This window comes from Bubalus bubalis, chromosome 8 (assembly GCF_019923935.1).
Source record: "Bubalus bubalis isolate 160015118507 breed Murrah chromosome 8, NDDB_SH_1, whole genome shotgun sequence".
Lineage (NCBI taxonomy): Eukaryota > Metazoa > Chordata > Mammalia > Artiodactyla > Bovidae > Bubalus > Bubalus bubalis.
In genome coordinates, this window is record NC_059164.1 from 55,112,393 (window position 1) to 55,135,298 (window position 22,906).

General features: G+C 36.1%; 1 protein-coding gene across 1 annotated transcript in view; it reads left to right on the plus strand.

The window, feature by feature from the left end:
* The window catches only part of BMT2 (base methyltransferase of 25S rRNA 2 homolog), a 91,963-nt gene that overhangs the window by 19,815 nt on the left and 49,242 nt on the right, over window positions 1–22,906 (plus strand). Inside the window, exon 3 of the mRNA XM_006073266.4 lies at window positions 11,849–12,019. Coding sequence (XP_006073328.1) covers window positions 11,849–12,019 — 171 coding nt within the window. The remainder of the gene's footprint in view (window positions 1–11,848; window positions 12,020–22,906) is intronic.

Genomic DNA, 22,906 nt, shown 5'->3' on the forward strand with positions numbered 1-22,906 from the left:
GTTTTTTTTTGCCTCTTCTAGAGCAGAAATTGGTTATAAATCTGACTGTTCTACGGACTATACATTTTCTCCTTCAAGCTAAGAAGCGCAATTTGAGACAGGTCATTTCCCTTGTGACACAAAGTAATAATGTAATCCAATCAGGAAATCAGTACTATCGCTACTGAAGACCATCAACTCTTTGCTCTTAGCAGCACTGTTTTTAAATTAGTATTCCAGTACTTCAGGCAAGCTTTTAGACTTTATTTCAAATACCACTTTGATATGTGGTATTCTCACAGGAGCATTTACTTGTACCGTCCACTTGAATAATGAATCTGCCTCACACTTCACTCTTCCTTCTTTTTCCTCGGATTTGTGTTTTTATCAATAGTTACTGTATCTCCATGTGTTCTGAAAGAGGTCATTTTTAGGTCAAACTGCTAAAAACAAACATTAATAAGAATTTAGATCAAACTGCCAAAAAAGAACAGTGGCAAAATATACTGAAAAGATTTTACTATGGGAAGTAAACACAAGAGAGGTTATAGTGGCTTTACCTTAGACTTAAAACTTGGGAGTGAAAAAAGACTTCAAACAATATAGAATTTTGAAATGAGTTATCTGTAATTCTAACTAGGGTTATATGTATTTCCTTTCCCTACTGATGATTCTAAGAGGGGAGTGTCAGTGTGAAAGCTAAGATGAACTTTAAGAGGGGTTTGATAAAAGTTTGCTTCCAGTATTTATACTTAAAACTTAAGAGGAATTTGATATGTGAAATACGACTTACTGACATTACCCTGCTGAGATTTTTGTTGACTGTTTAGCTTGAAGAAATTTATACATAAGATTTCCTTCTAAAAATGAGTAAAATTTTATTTGTAATATGAAGTATTTAAGTTGGAAACAAAGTATGATATAAAGCTATAATTGTATGTTTAATAAAAGAATTTCCCTTTTCTAACTCTCCACATAGAGGAAACTATAAACACACCATTTCCTGAACCATTTGAAAGTAAATTGCAGATAACATGCTATTTCATCTCCATTTTCTACATAACCATAATACTGTAAATACATTAAGACAATCGACAGTGATTTCCTAATTTCCTAAAATATCTAGTTCATAAATACAGATTTTTTGTATTATCCCCAAAACATTCTTTATAACAAGGCTCATGTATTGGTGGTTAGATTTTTTTTTTTAGGTTCTTGTTTTTGTTTTCCCTAGCATTGAATTTTTAAAGAAATGTCAGTTGATTTGTAAAATATACCACATTCTGTATTTTTTTATTGTTGGTTCAAAGTGATTACTGGCATTTTTCAAATATTCTACATATCCTTACCAATTTTTCTTTTTGGCTTTTTATTCTATTTTATTATTACCAAGAGAGAGGTTTTCAAGACTTCTTTTGATTCTTCTATAATAATTTGGCTATTCTTTAAAGATCTCATTTTTCTGTTAAAGTTCTCCATGTTTTCATCTCATCAGTTAATATTTTCCTCCATATAATTTAATTTATAATAGTTATTTTAAGTCCTTGTCTGCTTATTCCAACATAAAGTTAATCTGTGGGTCTGTTTCTTTTGGCCATTTTTTCTTTCGATCAGGAATCATTTTTTCCTGCTTCATTGTATGTCTGGTAATTATAAAAATATATACACTAGCCTAGTATTTAGAAGAGACTAGGGTAAATATTTAAATATTATTTACCCAGAGAGGGCATGCTTTTTTCTGATAGGCAGCTGAGATGAGAGATTGAACACTTTGAACTCATCAGGAGTTAAGCTCGGTTGAAACTGGATTACCTCATTAGATAGTTTCAGTTCACTTCTGGCTTTAAATGCCATGAGAGTGAGTCCTGTCATGTGTATATTCCAGGTGCCATCGTCTAGCAGGACTCTGGGACGTACACCCATGGAAGTGGAGCGAAGTGAAAGTTGCTCAGTCATGTCTGACTCTTTGCAACCCCATAGACTATATAGTCCATGGAATTCTCCAGGCCAGAATACTGGAGTGGGTAGCCTTTGCCTTCTCCAGGTGATCTTCCCAACCCAGGGATTGAACCCAGGTCTCCCTCATTAAAGGCAGATTCTTTTTTTTTTTTTTTTAACTTTACAATATTGTATTGGTTTTGCCATATATTGAATCCGCCACAGGTATACACATGTTCCCCATCCTGAACCCTCCTCCCTCCTCCCTCCCCATACCATCCCTCTGGGTAATCCCATTGCACCAGCCCCAAGCATCCAGTATCGTGCATCGAACCTGGACTGGCGACTCGTTTCATATTATTCTTTACCAGCTGAGCCACAAGGGAAGCCCAAGAATACTGGAGTGCATAGCCTATCTCTTCTCCAGGGGATCTTCCTGACCCAGGAATCGAACCAGGGTCTCCTGTATTGCAGATGGATTCTTTACCAACTGAGCTATCAGGGAAGACGCCCATGGAAGAGTGCAGAGAATTTTGCCTTTTTAGTCCCACTCCAAGTCTCCAGTGAGTCCCCTCTATCCCCCACCTTTTTCTTACTTGCAAAAAGACCTAAGGGGGAAAGCAGAATGGGGAGAACAATCTCTGCATTTGAGTTTCTTAAAGTTTCCAGTCTGTCACGTCATTGTAAGCTGCCATTGAAAGCTTGGCTGCTTTTCCTTTAAGCAAACAAAATTCCTCTACTTTGGAAGGCTTGATCCTTTACCACTCACCCACCCTTTCTGCAGATGCTGTAAGTGCCTCTGATCCGTTCACCTAGGAGGGCTTGTCACCTTTTGACATTTAGTTCCATTAGATCTCTTTGCATCTCAGTTATTTTTTAGATTGTATAGGTCCCCCCTCCCCTTAGTTATAGCACAACCAGGGGCCTCTTGCAACTGTCTGTATCTTAATCCAAAACTAGCTTTGTGTCTTTGTTATGAATTTATTTGATTATTTTCTCATGGTTCCATTAAAATATTTCCTCAGTCTCCTTTATTTCTTTTAAAGTGAAAGTTGAGTCTAAAATGTTGATTCAGGTCTCAGATTATTGCCAAAATATTTATTAGGTGGACTGCATACTTCATATTGCATCATGATAGCAAGTTCTTATTCAGGTTATTCCACAGTTAGAGATGCTAAATTTTGCCATTTGGTTAAGGTGGTAACTACTAGATCCTTCCATTGTAAACTTATGTTTTCCTGTTGTAATTAGCAAGTAATGTGTAGATTGGCATTTTTGGCCTGTGGATCAATCCTGTCTCTCAACAGTCTTTCAAGTAACAGATTTATTTTGTTTATTAAATAAATTACTCCATTTGGGGTTGCAAAATGATTTTTTTTAATCATATCATTCCTTGCATTTATTAGCGGTCATTCTTCTGTAAATAAAAAAACCTTCCTTTATGAACAGGGAATGATTATAGAAAGCCTAGGTAAAAATAAACATATACTTGTAATTCTTTCTGTTTAATTACCAGTTTTCAATAATAGTTGATTGCAATTGTAACAAGTGAGTTTTTTGTGACTTTTTTTGTTTGGTTTGGTTTTTGGTGGATTTTGTTTGTTTTGGGAATATTATTGTAGCCTCTTCATTGTTATTTATTTGCTTTTTCCATCAGTCTTTGATTTGTCTGTGAATGTGTATGTTTAAATTATTCCATATTTAGCCAGTGGGAGCCTCTTCAAAGCTGGCTTCTGTGTATTGACATTACCTTTGAGCAGTATCTTGGTAGCTATGACAAGGTAAATCTTTACTTTCCCAGTCAAGACCTAGAATCAAGGAGCCTTAATTTCTTGTAGTGGAAAATAGTAATTAGAAATTAAGATCTGGGCACGAGATGTACTACTGGGATGTCCTTTCTTCTAGAATTTTCCAGTGAACATAGTTAAAATATATATATAGTCTTAAATTCATAACTGATATTTTCTATTCAAATGTAACATTATAGGTTTTTTGCCTAACTTCTTTGTTTTATGTTTTATCTTATCTCTTCTGTTACACTGAAGGACTTAGTTCTGAATAACATTAATGTGTTTGCTTTGTTCTATAGTTCACATAAAATGGTATCAAAATTACAGTACCAATTTTACTTCTAACAATAAGCTGAGTGAAGTTTAAGATTTCTTTGCAGTTAGTTCTTTTGTCTTAAGAACATAGCTCACTAAAAGAATACTGTGTTTGAAAGTTACTTTAAACAGTTCTTTTGTTTATGGTTATGTTACCAATTTACTATGCAGTTAGTTTCGCTTTGTTTTATGGGGTTTTTTCTTATTTTCTTTTAACTTGGGGAAATATAAAGCATGTACATGGTCCAAAAGTCAAAACTTTACAAAAAAAGGAATACTCAGAAGAGGCTCCCTTCCATTTTCTTTGTTTCTTTTTTCTCCTTTTTGCAGAAATTAGCAAATTCATACAATGTGTATACATGGATCCACCCTGTCTTATTTCTGCAAATGGTACATGTCATGCACTGTCTTTTGTACCTTTCATTTTTACTTAATAGCATGCCATGGAGATCACTCTATTTGATATTGTATTCAGGATTCTCCAGAGAATCGGCTCATGTTTGTGAAGGCTGACAAGTCCCAAGATCTCCAGGATGAGTTGACATGCCAGACCTAGGAGAACCAAACCAATGATATAATTCCAATTCTAAGGCCACCAGGCTCGAGATCCAGGAAGAGCTGCTGTTTCAGTTTGAGTCTGAAGGCAAGAAAAATTCAGTGTTTCAGCCCAAAGGCAGTTTGGCAAGAAGAATCTCATACTCTGGGGAGGGTCAATGTTTTTTCTTTATACAGACCTTTTAGTGATTGGATACAGCTAACCTCATTAAGAAGAACAAATCTGCTTTACTCAGTCTACCCATTTAATGTTAGTCTTTTCTAGAAACATCCTTGCAGAAACACCCAGAATGTTTGATAGATATTTAGGCCCCTCATAGTCCAGTCAAGTTGACACATAAATTGACTATCACCAGTATATAGATATCTTACTCATCTTATGTTACTTACAAGCTTTTTCTGTTACAAATAGTAACAGCTATAATGAATAACCTTGTGTATATTGATTTTGCATTTTTGACATTGTATCTTTGTAGATGTGGAATTGCAGAGTAAAAGAGTAAATACATATGTGATTTTTTTGGATATTGCCACATCACCCTCCATAGAAGTTATATCATTTAATTCCACCAGCAAAAATGAGAATACCTCAGTGATGTTTTTAAAGTTCCCTGTTTTAGTTGTGTCTGTTTCTCCATGCATTTCATGGAGTTTCTGCTTTCTAAAGATGGCTGCTATGATACATAGCACATTGCTTCATTGGGAATTGTGGCCTTCAGCATTATAAACTATCTTTTAAAATTCATTTAATGCTTTTTATTTGCCTCCAGCCTTTTCACCAACATCTCGGAAGTCATAGATGAAGCTCATGCTTTCAAAATATCTTATAATTATGATATTATATGAATTATTACATTCCAAAAGCTTTTTTTTTTTTTTTTTTGTAGTTTTGTTACAAGATGCAAAGACTATTTGAAAGGGAAAAAAAAATGAACACAGAATAGATATCATTTGCCTGTTAGTACCCTGAGAAGGATACAATGTCACCTATGTGATATTCTTACTAATAATAAGCTTAATTTGAACCTAATTACAAAGAAACAACCATACAAATCCAAACTGAGGGACAGTCTATAATTTGACTTTACAAGATGTCCATGTCATAAAACACCAAAAAAACAAAAAAATCCCGAACAACCCAAAACCCTACCTTTGACTCACTTTGTTTCCTTCTGTTTTGAACAAAATGTTGGGCTATTTTAGTCTCATTTTGTAATCTTTTTTCTCTTTTTCTCCCCACCTCCACTATTTCCTCTCCTTTCCCCTTCACTATATTGAACCATTTGCAAGTCAGTTGCAGAAATCACAATACTTTTGTTCCTGAATACTTCAGTGTATATTATTGCACTTAATTGTTACCCATGTGGTCTTCTTTAATCTAGGAAAAATACTCTAGGGTTTTGGGTTGAGCACTAAAGAAATGTTGCTTTCAAATTGTGGTGTTGGAGAAGATTCTTGAATCCCTTGTATTTCAGGGCAATCAAACCAGGGAATCCTAAAGAAAATCAATCCTTAATATTCATTGGAAGGACTGTTGCCAAAGCTCCAATACTTTGACCACCTGATGCAAGGAGCCAACTCATTGGAAAAGACCCTGATACTGGGAAAGATTGAAGGCAAAGGGAGAAGGGGCTGATAGAAGATGAGATGGTTAGATAGCATCACTGACTTAATGGACGTGAATTTGAACAAACTCTGCGAGATAGTGAAGGACAGAGGAGCCTGGCATGCCATAGTCCATGGGGTTGCAGTCATACATGACTTAGGAACTGAACCTCAACAACTGAAGGGTATCTTGTTTGCTTGCCTATGTTGGCAGTTATGAATAAATGCTGTAAACACCCATGTGCAGGGTGATGTGTGGAAATAACTGTTCCTTTTTTGGTAAAGACCACAAAACTTGATTGCTGGATTATATGGGAAGAATATATTTAGTTTTGTAAGAAGCTACCAACTATCTTCCAAAGTGACTGTACCATTTTGCATTCCCACTAGCAGTGAATGAGAGTTTTGTTCCACATCTTCAACAGTGTTCAGTGTTGTTAGTGTTCTGGATTTTGGTCATTATAATAATGTATTGTAATATCTCATTGCTATTTTAATTTGCATTTATTTCTCCAATGATATATGACATGGAGCATCTTAAGCTTATTTGAAATTTATATACCTTCTTTACTGTGGTGTCCATTTAGGTGTTTTGCCCATTTTTTAATCAGGTTGTTCATATTCTTAATGTTGAGTTTCAAGAATTCTTTATATATTTTGGATAATAGTCCTTTATTAGATATATCTTTTGCAGATATTTTCTTCTAGTCTATGACTTGTCTTCTCATTCTCTTGACATTGTCTTCTGCAGAGCAGAAGTTTTTTTTTATTTTAGTTAAGTCTAGCTTCTCAGTTTTTTCTTTTACAGATTGTGACTCACATTTGACTTTTTAGATACAACACCCAAAGTCATCTAGATTTTCTTCTGGAAACTTTTAAAACTCTGAAGAGTTTTATGGTTTTGTGTTTTACATTTAAGTATGTAATCCATTTGGAGTTAATTTTGTGAAGGTTGTATTGTCTGTGTCTAGGTTCATTTTTAGTATTTAGTATCCAGTTAAAGCCTCTCGATGAAGGTGAAAGAGGAGAGTGAAAAAGTTGGCTTAAAACTCAACATTCAGAAAACGAAGATCATGGCATCTGGTCCCATCACTTCATGGGAAATAGATGGGGAAACAGTGGAAATAGTGTCAGACTTTATTTTTTTGGGCTCCAAAATCACTCCAGATGGTGACTGCAGCCATGAAATTAAAAGACGCTTACTCCTTGGAAGAAAAGTTATGACCAACCTAGATAGCATATTCAAAAGCAGAGACATTACTTTGCCAACAAAGGTCCGTCTAGTCAAGGCTATGGTTTTTCCAGTGGTCACGTATGAATGTGAGAGTTGGACTGTGAAGAAAGCTGAGTGCCAAAGAATTGATGCTTTTGAACCCTTGGAGTGCAAGGAGATCCAACCAGTCCATTCTGAAGGAGATCAGCCCTGGGATTTCTTTAGAAGGAATACTGCTAAAGCTGAAACTTCAGTACTTTGGCCACCTCATGCGAAGAGTTGACTCATTGGAAAAGACTCTGATGCTGGGAGGGATTGGGGGCAGGAGGAGAAGGGGACGACAGAGGATGAGATGGCTGGATGGCATCACTGACTCGATGGACGTGAGTCTGAGTGAACTCCGGGAGTTGGTGAGGGACAGGGAGGCCTGGCGTGCTGCAATTCATGGGGTCTCAAAGAGTTGGACATGACTGAGCGACTGAACTGAACTGATCCAGTTTCAGCATTATTTGTTTAAAAGACTATCTTTACTTCACTGTATTGCCTTTGCTCCTCTGTCAGAGATCAGTTAAATGCATTTACATGTACCTATATCTGGGCTCTCTATTCTGTCCACATTGATCTATTGTCTATTGTTTTACCAACAGTATACTGTCCCTGATCACTACTAATAGTATGGTAACAGCTTTATATTATGTCTTGAAATCAGAATGTGTCAGTCCTCCAGCTTTACTCTCCCTCATCACCGTGTTGGCTGTCCTGGATCTTCTGCCCATCTGTGTAAACTCTAGAAACCATTTCTTTTGTCAATACGGTATTTTGCTCTGCTTCTGATTGGGATTGTGTTGAATGTATAAATTTGAGAAGAACTAACATAGTGACAGTATTGAGTCTTCCTATTCATATTCATGGAATATCTGGCTATTTATTTAGTTCTTCTTTATCCTCAGCTTTTTAGTTAATCTCCGATTTGAAATGTTTTTCATATCTGCAATTGTTTGATTATATATAATTAATATTGAAGTATTGTTACAATTTTCTTCTCTTTTATAGCTGTTTTTATTTTTTATGTTTTTAAGAATTTTCATCTACTGAAAAGTTTCGATTTGTCTTTCCTTCTAATAGAAACTTGTATGGTTGCTGGGTTTATTGGACTTTTTTAATGTGTTTTGACTATTATGTTGGAGTGTCTCTAGACATATAGGTAGGGGTTTGGGTGACTTACTTGGTTTCTTAATTCCATAGAACCTTGTTTGATTGCTACAAATATATAAGTGGAGTTCCTTTAATAAATACAGTCCTCTTTTGGCTGATACATGAATTTTTTAATGGGTATAACTTATTTCAGTATGCTCTTTATTCTTCATTGCTTCATTCCTTCCCTTTATCAGCACACCTCCAGAGATACCCCCTTTTTTCATGGTGCTTCCTTTCTCCCTCAGAAATAATACCTTCTCAAGGCTTTCACCTTTGGTGACAGCCCTTCTCATATACCTTTCAAACTTTTTCTTTTTGGCCTTCCTGTGGCTAATGCTTTATTTCACTGCATTCTGCATTCTTAAGGTTTCTCCACTCAGAGTTGGACTGTCTTGGTAGTAAACCTTAGCCGGTTTTATCTGTTTTTTTTTTTTTTTTTTTGCCACCTTAGAGACCCCACCATACCTTCCTCTTTTACATAGTCCTCATCTGACTCTGTACTTGGATAATTTCAAAGCCAACTCAGTTGGCCTCAGATTTTTGTCTCCAAATTACATGTATAATTAGGTACTATTCCTGTTTCCTAGTTATGCCATAGGTATGAGCTGTGTGTGCTCTTATCCTAATGATTTGTATGTTTTTTGGAACTTGTGTATGGAGATGTGTACTCACATAGGATTTCTGTGAGTATCTGGAATCCTAGCCCTTTAAGTATTTTGCAGTCCAGCTTCTAGGTAATTATGAGATTGAGCCATATAAATTTGGTTCAGTTTTGCACTGTTTGTGGATCAAGAACAATTGAATATCAGCAATTCTGTATGGTTCCACCTAATAGAAAGGTAAGCAATCTTTTTACCCTTGTGTATATGATAAAGGTATTATTTTTAGTATTAATTCCAAGGTTTTAAGGCTGTATTTAATTAACCCTACAGAGGTTTAATTAACATACAATAAAATACACCCATTTTAGTGTACAGTTCAGTGAGTACTGATAGTTGTTTACACTTATGTACCACCACCATGTCAAGACATAAAACTTTTCCATCACTCTAAAAAGCTCTAATGTATACCGTTGTAGTCAGCCTTACCCCCCCACTCCAAGAAACCAGTAAACCACTCTGTCATTAGGTTAGATTTCTAAAGGCCACATTCCTACATTGGCCTGTCAGTCTTTCATGATCTCAGGTTTGCTTATCTCTCCAAGTGTCACCTGGCTATCATTCCTCTCTTTGGCCTCAGGGCCTTTTCATTTATGAGTCCATCAATGTGTTTTCTGCCTGGCACTTTAAATTTCACATGCGTTGAAGTGATGTCTGTCTCTGCAGGATCCATGATGCTTTTCTTTTCCTTGACTTTGCTCATGCTGTTCTCTACCAGGAAAGGACTTTCCTCCTTAACTAATGTTCTCCCTAGCCTGATTTATTCCTACTCATCTTTCTAAAATCAGATTTTATACTATTGATTTTAGACTGGATGATATTTATAAATTGTATTTTCTTTATTATATAAATGTCTCCTCCACTAGTTTGAGCTCCTTGAAAGCAGCAGTGTCTTCTTCAATTTGCTTTCCCATCACCTGTGTACCTGGCACATGATAGGTAATTAATAAATGTTTGATTAATGATAAATGAGTTTCAACTCTTGTATATAATTTGAGTTAAAATTAAATCTCCATAGGATCAGTTAAAGACATCTTTAATAGATATTTAGGCAAACTGAAATTGAGCTAATAGTATTTTTTAAGTGTGAGGAGAAATGGGCATTGTTTCCTTACACACCATAGTTGTACTTGCAAAAATTAGTTTTAAAGTACTTTTTCAGTTCTTCTCTAGCCATGTGTTTATGGAACTGTATCAGTCAGTGTCTGTGGAGAAAAATAGTCCATCTTTGTTCACAGAATGAGCTATATGGAATAATAATGATTTGAAGTAAAGTGAAATGAAGTCTCTCAGTCATGTCCAACTCTTTGCAACCCCATGGACTGTAGCCTACCAGGCTTCTCCGTCCATGGGATTTTCCAGGCAAGAATACTGGAGTGGCTTGCCATTTCCTTCTCCAGGAAATCTTCCCAACCCAGGGATTGATCCTGGGTCTCCGGCATTGTAGGCAGACGCTTTACCGTCTGAGCCACCTTTAAGACTCTGTAAAGAAAGATTTGTTTAGCTTCCATTCACATTCACTTTAAACTTTGATAAGTATATCAGTTAATTGTTTAATTGTGTGTCTCCTGTCATATCATAAGCTCAAGGGCCAGAGGTAGATCACAGCAGTCTTTTTTCCTATAAGTTTCTTGTCTTTAATAGCTAGTGAATATCTTGAGTTGATTCTGTGGTTCATATTTATTGCCCTGTTACTTACCCAGGCATGGTACCCTACTATATTCATCCTAAAATTGTATTGTGTATTAGTCACTCAGTTGTGTCCAACTCTTTACAACCCCTTGGATAGTAGCCCGCCATGCTCCTCTGTCCATGGGATTCTCCAAGCAAGAATACTGGAGTGGGTTGCCATTTCCTTCTCCAAAATTGTATTAGGTATGAAGAAAATCGTTTAATATTTAATGTTAATACCAGTCATTAGTGTCTGATTCTAGATAACAACCTGATATGGGCTTATATTTTCCAATATATCTTTAAAAATCTGCATTTTAATATTCATTTATATTATAAAATTAGGACAAACAGTAATGGTCTCTTGATGGGTAGGAATAATTTCCAGGTATTATAAAAATCACTATTATATTCAAACCTTTGTTCTTTCTGAATGTATACCTTTATAATATGATACTATTTTTACCTGAACTAGATTTTTATGCTCTTCTTTCTATGTTGGCAACCTGATTTTGTGCCTTTGTTTTTATAAACTAGGAGGGATCTGAAAAACAGCTGTGCTACCAGCAGAGCTGGCTCAGAATTAATAGTGACTACTGTTCTTCTTGAATGTGTCACTGAATATCTAAGCTTTTCTGGAGGAACTTATGTTTTAGCTAAGAATAAAGTTCAGCAAAACATACAGGTATTGTGCTTCTGAAAAAAACACTTCTAATTTATTAAACATAATCTATGATCTTGCTTTGTTGTATGGTAAAAAATTTGAAAGTGCTACAGGTACTCAAACTTAACCTGTATGTGACATTTTAAAAATATGAAACTATAATTTGAAAATTTCCCATTTTTATTAATAAAGGGTAATATTTGTCCATTTTTATTTTATATCCATACTATTGTTTAAAATATAACTTTATTTTGCATTGTAGTGTGTGCAGAGAATATTTCCAAAATGGTGGGAAGAGAAAAGCACTTGAAAAAGATGAGAAAAGAGCTATACTCGGCACTAAGACCACTCCAGCCTTAAATACGCATGAATCTTCTAAACTTGAAGGTCATTTAACCAACCTCAGCTTTACAAACCCTGAATTTATAACTGAGTAAGTATATCTGTGTTAATAATGTAAAATAATGGTTTACGCCAGGTAGTGGGCAGTTTGCGTCTCTGGTAGTGTTAGTTTGAGAAATGTAAATTTGTAATACTATTACATAGGAAAGTAGCATAAACTTTTAAGGGACATATGGGAAACTAATAGTGCCATAGCATAGATTGGTCTTACTAAAAATGAGAAAGAATCATTCATTAAATGTTATAATAATTATATTTATGGTAATACAAAATATGAAAACAGCAAAATCCAATTAAATTAAATTTAAAGTGGCTGTCCACTAACAAAGAAAGCACAAATAAAGAATTGATAGAAGATGATGATGATGATGATGATGATGATGATGATGATCAGGCTTCTGTGGTGGTTAAGCTGATAAAGAATCTGCCTGCGATGCAGGAGACCCAGGTTCGATTCCTGGGTTGGGAAGATGCCCTAGAGAAGGGAATGTCTACCCACTCCAGTATTCTTGCCTGGAGAAGTCCATGGACAGAAGAGCTTGGCAGTCCGTGGAGTTACAAAGAGTTGGACATGATTGAGTGACTAACACATAGATTACTAATAGAATTAATTGCCATTATTTTATTGTCAATATAAAAACCTGCCTGCTGGTAATACATATGCATATAGGCACAAATTTTATTTAATAAATACATGAGTATTTTCCCAGTTTTATTGAGATATAATCGACATATAGGGGCTTCCGTGGTACCTCAGTGGTAAAGAATCCACCTGCAACGCAGGAGAAATGTGAGTTCAACCCCTGAGTCTGGGAGATCCCCTGGAAAAGGAAAAAGCAACCAACTCCAGTATTTTTGCCTGGGAAATCTCACGGACAGAGGAGCCTGGCAGGCTATAGTCCATGATGTCGCAGGAGTCAGACATGACTTAGCGACTAAACCACCACCACCAGTCGACATATAACATTGTTTAAGACATACAACAAAATGACTTAATATGTATATAATGTAAAAAGATTACCACAGTGAGTTTAGTTAACCATACCTCACCTAATTACCCTTTTTTCCTTATGAGAACTTTATTCAATATAGTATTGTTAACAATAGTCACCACACTGGATATTATATCTCCAGAACTTAATTGAAAATACCTTTCACCCAATCTCCTATCTTCAAATCCTTATCTCTGACAATCACAAATCCGATTTCTGTTCCTATCAGTTTGATTTTCTTTGATTCTACATAGAAGATCATATAGTATTTGTCTTTTCATGTCTGACTTCAGTTAGTGTAATGACCAAGGTCCATCTGTATTCTCAAAAATGGCAAGATCTCCCCCTTTCTTATGACTAAATAGTATTTCACTGTGTGTTCAGTGCAATTAATTACTAATAGTATTAAAATTATTTATAAATTGTAGTATCAGAATAAGTTTGTGGAATCAAGTAATATTTTATTACTCCCTTAAAATAATTCTAGAAACATTCCTGACAGACAGTGAAGGCTAACCATGGAAATTAAACTAAACTCTTAAAACAGTTACACACCTGTGATTATCAACTTAACATTTCCTTTGGTTATTTTGATTTTGTACCATGTTGAAATATCTAGTTGGGTTTTTTTTTTTTTTTTTTTTTTTTTTCTTAGTCACTCTGTCTTGTCTGATTCTTTGTGATCCCATGTATTGTAGCCCACCAGGCTCCTCTGTCCATGGGGATTCTCCAGACAAGAATACTGGAGTGGGTTGCCATGCCCTCCTCCAGGGGATCTTCTCAACTCCGGGATTGGACCCAGGTCTCCCACACTGCAGGTGGATTCTTTACTATCTGAGCCACCAGGAAAGCCCAGTTAGGTATAAACAATTTCACTAAAAAATTAACATACGTTTGATTAATTCTGTAGGAAAAGATCTTTACCTTTATTCAAAGGTTACTACAAAGCTTATAAAGCATAATGAGTTGCTAAACAGCTTATACTTCAAGTATTCATTCTTAAGTATTTTAAAAATATTGACCAGTGTAAGAAATTATAGGGACTTCATTCATGGTCCAGTGGTTAAGTCTTTGTGCTTCCAACACAAGGGACATGGGTTCAATCCCTGGTTGGGGAACTAAGATCCCACATTCCACATGATGTGGCAAAAAAAAAAAAAGAGAGAAATGATATAGTTACACAACTACCAAAAAACCAGGTACATATGGGAAATATGAATCTTAGCATTTTTATATGGTTCTTTATTACAGGCTCTGTTTCATTGTTGAGATAACCCTGTTTGTTACATCATTGTCATATTTTCCTTTAATTCTTTAATCATGGTTTCTTTGAATTTTTTTGAGCATTTCTATAATAGCTGATTTGAGGTCTTGGCTAAATACAACATTTGGGCTCACTCAGAATCTTTCTATTTACTGCTGTTATTCTAGAATTTGAATTACACTTTGCTGTTTTTCCTGCATGTCTCATCACTTTTTGTTGAAAACTGTCCAATGTATTTTTGATCATTTGTTATAGGAACTCTTGTTTGGATTTTTCCCTCAAGGAAGATGGGTAGGGATGGTTTTTTTAGTAGTCTGCCTGTACTTAGTTTGTGGGATCTGTTTCCCTGGTAGTTTGTACATTATTATTTTTAATTTTTTAGGCTGGTTTGCTAGGGTTGCAACTGTGTCTAGACAGATTACGGGTCGATGATAAGTCAGAAGTTGTGCTCAAATACCTCTCTAAACCTGTGAGGCCTCCAGCCTTTGCCAGTGGATGTGTGTTGATTTGGGAGTACATTTAAAATTAAGGCAGTGTTCAAGTCTGCCTCACCTTCTGCTTTCCATCAGGCCCTCATGGGTCTCCCGTACATGTTCATTTAGCCTCCCAACCAGCCAAGGCTATGTGAAGAGTTTCTGTAGCCCTTCTGTGTCTCTCTCATTTCCGGAATCTTTGTGGAATTTCTAAATTTCTGACCAGCCTTCCAGTCTACAGTTCAGGCCAACCAAAACTGCAACCTGAAGCTAGCATAGCTGCTTACATTCCCTGTTTGTTCCTTACCAAGTTTGCTACTTAATTCTGTGTGTGTTTTTCACTCTTTACTCAAAATCTCTTTAACCCTTTCCAGAAGTGAAGTTGCTTTTTTTCACAGCCAGCCCTATCCTCAAAGAATTTCCATACCAACTGAGCAAAGGGTGAAGGTAATGAGAGTGGCTTCAGGCAAAGGCACCACAAATCCCCACTGTTGTTAACCAAGATTCAGCTAGTTTTCATGAATTAACACTTAGCAACATGCTTGTGTATGTTTGAGCCCTCAAATAGTTGTTTTTCATGATTGTGTTCTTTGTTATAGTTGTTTCTTGAAGAGTGTATTTGCCAGCCTCTCCCTTGCTATAGTCACATTTCAGTTTCTGGTTTAATTTTAAAGGAAAAAGAGTAGTTTTAAGTACTTAAAAGAAATATGATTGTTTATATGTTATTGTTTAACTATTAATGTCATTGTTTAACTATCAATGGTTTAAATATTGAAGTTAAGCATTGAAACATCTTAGCCTAAGATGGCTAGGTTTAGATTTTCTTCATTCTAGAAACTATTTCATACAGCATCTGGCCCCAGTATGTTCAAGTATACTTATTCTTCCTATTCCTCTTCCTCTTACTGCAGCCTGTATTCTAGTATTATGGAACTATTTAAATTTCCCTAGTGGTATATGCTTGGTCTCACTGGCAGTTGCAAGTGCAGTATATCCTTTATCTGATCAACTATTGCTATATTACATTAGGATATATTTGAAATATCTTCCCTTTCAGAATTTAACTTGAACATCTCAAAAGAATTGATACTCTGGTACCAATAGCAAACCTTTTTATAGCTCTATTACAGTACTTCTCAAGTTGTATTAAAGTAATTATTGTATATTTTTCTGACTACAAATTAAATAAGATAACAGTATGAAAATGTGGAAAAATTATTACTTAATTCTGGTTACATTTAGGTATATTTCTTTCCAGTCCTTTTAATAGGCCTCATTTCTTACACAATAGAGACCATATAGTATAAAAATTTTTATGTAAACTGCTCTTGCTATGCTATTGAAACAATCATTCTGCATTATATTTTATCATAAATAATCTACCACTGTATGCATCTAAATATAAAGTGATCCTCAGTACAAAATAATACTCAGTTTTCCCAAAGAGAATCTCTGCTCTCTTGTACATAGCACTTGCAGAGAGGTAGATGAAATAGTCAAAGGTCAGATGTTTACTCTATTTATAGATATTATTATAGGTGATATGTGTTTATTGTTATCTGAATCTGTTTGACTTGCGATTTTGCATAGCAAGCTAGATGTGCTCAGTCGTGTCTGATTCTTTGTGACCCCATGGATTATAGCCAGGCTCCTCTGTCCATGGAATTTTCCAGGCAAGAATTCTGGAATGGGTTGGGATTTCCTCCTCCAAGGAATTTTCCCCACCCAGGGATTGAACCCAAATCCCTTGAGTCTCCTGCATTAGTAGGTGGATTCTTTATCACTGTGCTACTTGCAAATGTAGATAGCAAAGATTATCTTTCCTGGTCTTATCCCAAAATAAAGTCATTTTGATTTCTGGGTTCAGGTAAGTTCTCACATAGCAAAAATACCTTTGGTCTTTTTTCGCTTACATTTTATGAAGACCAAAATTTTTTTATTGCTGCTGCTGCTAAGTTGCACCAGTCGTGTCCTACTCTGTGCCACCCCATAGATGGCAGCCCAACAGGTTCCTCTGTCCCTGGGATTCTCCAGGCAAGAATACTGGAGTGGGTTGCCATTTCCTTCTCCAATGCATGAAAGTGAAAAGTGAAAATGAGGAGTCACTTTTAAAATAGCATCTATAGCTCAGAATTGAGATGTTACTTTTTGAGTTTTATCCCAAGCCCCAATTACTGCCATTCTTTCTAATAGTAAGATAGCTGTGTCCCAACCCTCCTTCATCTTGTACATATATACTTGTAAATGATATGAAATAAGTACTTTGATGCCTTTTAAAAAGTTTGATTTTTTTTTTTTTCCAAAACATTTACCAAATAAACCATATTCTGGGCTGTAAAACACACCTTAACAAATTTAGAAAGATTTGAGTAAAAGATATTCTCTCAAACCACAATAGAATTAAACTATAAATCAATAACAATGAGAGCTCAGTTGAGTTCAGTTCAGTTCAGTCACTCAGTTGTGTCCGACTCTTTGCGACCCCATGAATCGCAGCACTCCAGGCCTCCCTGTCCATCACCAACTTCCGGAGTTCACTCAGACTCAAGTCCATCGAGTCAGTGATGCCATCCAGCCATCTCATCCTCTGTCGTCCCCTTCTCCTCCTGCCCCCAATCCCTCCCAGCATCAGAGTCTTTTCCAATGAGTCAACTCTTCTCATGAGGTGGCCAAAGTACTGGAGTTTCAGCTTTAGCATCATTCCTTCCAAAGAAATCCCAGGGCTGATCTCCTTCAGAATGGACTGGTTGGATCTCCTTGCAGTCCAAGGGACTCTCAAGAGTCTTCTCCAACACCACAGTTCAAAAGCATCAATTCTTTGGTGCTCAGCTTTCTTCCCAGTCCAACTCTCACATCCATACATGACCACAGGAAAAATCATAGCCTTGACTAGACGGACCTTTGTTGGCAAAGTAATGTCTCTGCTTTTGAATATGCTATCTAGATTGGTCATAACTTTCCTTCCAAGGAGTAAGCGTCTTTTAATTTCATGGCTGCAATCACCATCTGCAGTGATTTTGGAGCCCAAAAAAATAAAGTCTGACACTGTTTCCACTGTTTCCCCATCTATTTGCCATAAAGTGATGGGACCAGATGCTATGATCTTCGTTTTCTGAATGTCGAGTTTTAAGCCAACTTTTTCACTCTCCTCTTTCACCTTCATCAAGAGGCTTTTGAGTTCCTCTTCACTTTCTGCCATAAGGGTGGTGTCATCTGCATACCTGAAGTTATTGATATTTCTCCCGGCAATCTTGATTCCAGCTTGTGCTTCTTCCAGCCCAGCATTCCTCATGATGTACTCTGCATATAAGTTAAATAAGCAGGGTGACAATATACAGCCTTGACGTACTCCTTTTCTTATTTGGAACCAGTCTGTTGTTCCATGTCCAGTTCTAACTGTTGCTTCCTGACCTGCATACAAATTTCTTAAGAGGCAGATCAGGTGGTCTGGTATTCCAGACAATGAGAGCTAGAAGGGCCCAAAATGTTTGTAGACTCTCTAATTAGCATATGTGTCAAATAAAAAGTCACAGTAGAAATTTTTAAATATTAATACTTTGGACTAAATGAAAATGCATCTTATCACAATTGAAGAGCTACAGTGAAAGCAGGCTTAGAGGGAAATTTTTAACATTGAATGCATATATGAGAAAAGAAGAAAGATGTAAAATCAGTAATATAAGCTTCTACCATAGGAAACTAGGAAAACAAAACCAAATTAGATCTAAAGTAAAAGGAAAAGTAATAATGAAAATTAGAACAGAAATTAATGAAATCTGAAAACAGGGAAACCACAGAGAAAATCAGTGGAACCAAAAGCTGGTTCTTTGAAGGGCAGTAAAACTGATAAACCTCTGGTCAAACTACCAAGAAAAAAAAAGACAAATTACTAATATTTAAAAATGAAAGAAAGCGATCTCTACTGATACCATGGACAGTAAAAGGATAATATAGGAATATTACAAATAACTATGCCCACAAATTTGATAACTTAGATGAAATGGATATGACTGTGTATATAAAAATGATGACCAAAATTCTTTTTGGAGGGCTTCTTAAACTAAACGTGCTTCCTTGGTAAGATATAAAGCATTCCCCCCAGATTCTGTTAAACTCAGTTTATAAGATTTTTATTATAGTTTGTATATTATGCCCTCAATAGAAAGTAAATTAAAGATTTACTATCTAAAACAGTTTATTATCTTAGTAATTAGAATTGAATCAAATTTGATCTAATAAAAATATAAAGCTAGTTAGACTTATGTAGAATTACAGAAAAGTAATTTAGAAAATAGGGTCTTTGGTGTTTTAACTAACAATTTACCATTCTCTAATGAGTTATTGCTGCAGCTGCTGCTAAGTCACTTCAGTCCTGTCCGACTCTGTGCGACCCTATAGACAGCAGCCGGCCAGGCTCCCCGGTTCCTGGAATTCTCCAGGCAAGAACACCGGAGTGGATTGCCATATCCTTCTCCAGTGCATGAAAGTGAAAAGTGAAAGGGAAGTTGCTCAGTCGTGTCCGACCCTCAGCGATCCCATGTACTGCAGCCTTCCAGGCTCCTCCATCCATGGGATTTTCCACTGGAGTGGGGTGCCATTGCCTTCTCCGAATGAGTTACCTAAAGCCTAGTAAAACTCATCCTAAAATATCAGTGAATGTTATTCACTTTATGGGGGTGACAGAGGCATGTCCTATTACCTGTTTTATGGTTCTTAATGATAATTTAGTGGTTATTAACAACCTCTTCCATTTCTCCTTTTCATCTTTTAAAAAAAAGTCTTCATCTTAATACATCTACTATATAAGGACATGTCCTTGTATCAGTCCATTTCTTGTCCATTCTTAATATTAGATTGGTGTAAAAGTAATTGTGGTTTTGCATTGTTGAACTTTGCTGTGTGATGTTGGAATACATTCTTAAATAAATGTGGTTATGTTATATGACATTTTAATTCACATTTCTCACTTTATATTTTTTTGCTAATGATTTATTACTTGCTGTTTATTTTATATTTATTTTAGACTAGGGAAATGATGTTAGACAAAAAGCAAATTCCAGTGATTTTCTTATTAGAGTTCAAAATGGGTTGTAAAGCAGTGGAGACAACTCACAACATCAGCAGCACATTTGGCCCAGGAACTGCTAACGAACAAACGTACAGTGCAGTGGTGGTTCAAGTTTTGCAAAGGAGATGACAGCCTTGAAGATGAGACGCGAAGTGGTCATCTACTGGAAATTGACAACAACCAATTGAGAGGATCATCGAAGCTGATCTTACAACTACATGAGAAGTTGCCAAAGAACTCAGCATCAACCTTTCTACAGTCATTGCTCATTTGAAGCAAACTGGAAATGTGAAAAAGCTTGATAAGTGACTGCAAGCCAAAAAAGTTGTCATTTCGAAGTGTCATCTTCTCTTATTTTGTGTAGCAACAATGATTGGATTGTGACATGCAATGAAAAGTGGATTTTATACAACAACCCGGCAACAACCAGCTCAGTCGTCAGACCAAGAAGAAGCTCCAAATCCCTTCCCAAAGCTAAACTTGCACCCAAAAAAAAATCAGGGTTACTGTGTAGTGGTCTCCTGCCCATGTGACTCACTACAGCTTTCTGAATCCCAGTGAAGCAATTACATCTGAGAAGTGTGTTCAGCAAATGAATGAGATGCGCCAAAAACTGCAAAGCTTGCAGCCAACTTTGGTCAACAAAAAGGGCCTCGTTCTTCTCCATGACCATGCCCAACCACCTGACAACAACCAGTGCTTCAAAAGTTGAACAAATCAGGCTATGAAGTTTTGCCTCATCCTCCATATTCACCTGACTTCTCGTCAGCTGACTACCACTTCTTCAACCATCTCAACAACTTTTTACAGGGAACATGCTTCCAGAACCAGCAGAATGCTTTCCAAGAGTTCACTGAATCCCAGAGTACAGATTTTTATGTTGTAGGAATAAACTTATTTCTCATTGGCAAAAATTAGTTGACTGTAATTGTTCCTATTTTGATTAGTAAAGATGTGTTTGAGTCTAGTTATAATGATCTAAAATTCACAGTTCAAAAGCACACTTACTTTTTCATCCAAAAGCACAATTACTTCTTCACCAACCTAATAGCAGCGCATCCCCTTTTTTCCCTTTTAAATGTGGTTCCTGTGTTCTCTACTCTTCATTTTCATATCATCCCCTGGCAGCTTAATTTACTTCCATGATTTTGGTTACCATGTATATGCTGATGATACCAAATCTGTATTTCCAGTTCAGAGCTCTGATCTGATCTTCACATATCTAGGTGCCTGCTAAACTTCTCTGGTTGTATTTTTGCCTGTGAGATACCTTTATATTGTGAGCAAGCTAATATTCTCCCCTTTTCTACTGAATCACCCAAATTTGTTCCTCTTCCAGTATTCCCTTGTTCATTAAATGTGTTTGTATGCCTAAGCTAGAAACTTAAAGATTTTTTACTTGACTCCTTCCCTATCTCAAGGCTTCCCTCATAGCTCAGCTGGTAAAGATTCTGCCTGCAATGAAAAAGACCCTGGTTCGATTCCTGGGTGGGGAAAATCCCCTGGAGGAGGGCAAGGCAAACCATTCTGGCATTCTTGCCTGGAGAATCTGCATGGACAGAGGAGCCTGGTGGGCTGCAGTCCATGGGGTCACAAAGAGTTGTACCTGACTGAGTGACTAAGCATAGCACAGTGCAAGTTTAACAGTTCTCTGTATCAATGAGTTACTTCAATGGAGTTATTTACCTATTGTTGACAAAGCCTGTGAGATACCTTTGTATCATAAGCAAGCTAATATTTTCCCCTTTACTACTGAATCACCCAAATTTGTTCCTCATCCAGTGTTGCCTTTTTCATTAAATGCATCTGTATGCCAAAGCTCGAAACTTAAAGATTTATTCTTGACTCCTTCCCTATCTCACTTCGCACATCTAGTTTATCACCAAGTCCTATTACTGTTTCCAAGTTATCAATATCATTTCAGTCTGTCTACCCCTCTGTGTCCTCTTCTCCCACCAGGGCAATTACAGTAGACTCCTATTTCCAGTTTTACTGCAATTCATTATCCACAGTTCAACCTGAGAATTTTATCTGAAACATAAACCTGATGCTCACTTGGCAAACTCTCCTAACCATTCAGGGATTTTCTTTTGCTCTGAGATAGAATGCAGGTTCCTTGGCATAACATAAAAAATCCTTCATTATTGACCTTTGCATCCCTCATTTCCTTGGTACCTTTTCTATACCTTTTAACTATATGACTCAATAATACTGAACTTCCTTTTATTCATGTAAAATTCTAGCTTCTGCCTGGTGTTTTTTCTTCTGCCTAGAATATCCCTCTCACAAGCCAGCATTTAACCCCTTCAACCTGCATAATTTCCTTTTAATCCTTATATAGTCTTAAACATTCAACACTCTGAGGAAGAACTTCCTTTACTCCTAGGTTCGGTATCATCAACAAAGCTACATACTTCTCTAACTAACAGCAGATCTCAAAGTATGATCCATGGATCTCTAGGAGTCTCTGAAGCCCTTTTGGGGAGGTCTGTGAGTTCAAAGTATTTCATGTTAATATTAAAATAGTATTTGCCTTTTTTTACTATGTTGCTGTTTGTACTGATAGTTCAGAAGAAGTGGTAGATAAAATTACTGGTATCTAAGCACGATCAAGGCAGTGAAACCAAGTTATATTAATAGTCATTGTATTCTTCATCATGAACCCACAATTTTTTTTAAAAAAAGGCCAGTTTCAATTTAAAATTGTTGGTGATGAGACAATAAAAATTATAAATCGTATTCAACGTAACTCTTGAGTAATTATCTATTATGTCATGATGAAATGGGAAGTACACAAAAGGCAAACTAAAACATCATGGCATGATTAGCTATTATCTATTTAGCCAGATTTGCAACAACAACAACAAAAAATGTTAAACAATGTCACTTTTCTCATTAACATTTTTATTTTGGAAAGTAGAATTTTTTTTCAAAAATACTACGTATGTTAACCTATGATGATTTTTATTTTTGCTGTTTTTTAAATAAAAATTTTTTTTTCTCAGCTTGTTTTATACAGTACATATCAATTTATATAACCTGTATGAACAAAAGTTTTTTGAGATCTTTTTTTTAAGAGTGGAAAGGGATTCTGAGACCAAAATGTTTGAAAACCCCTGCT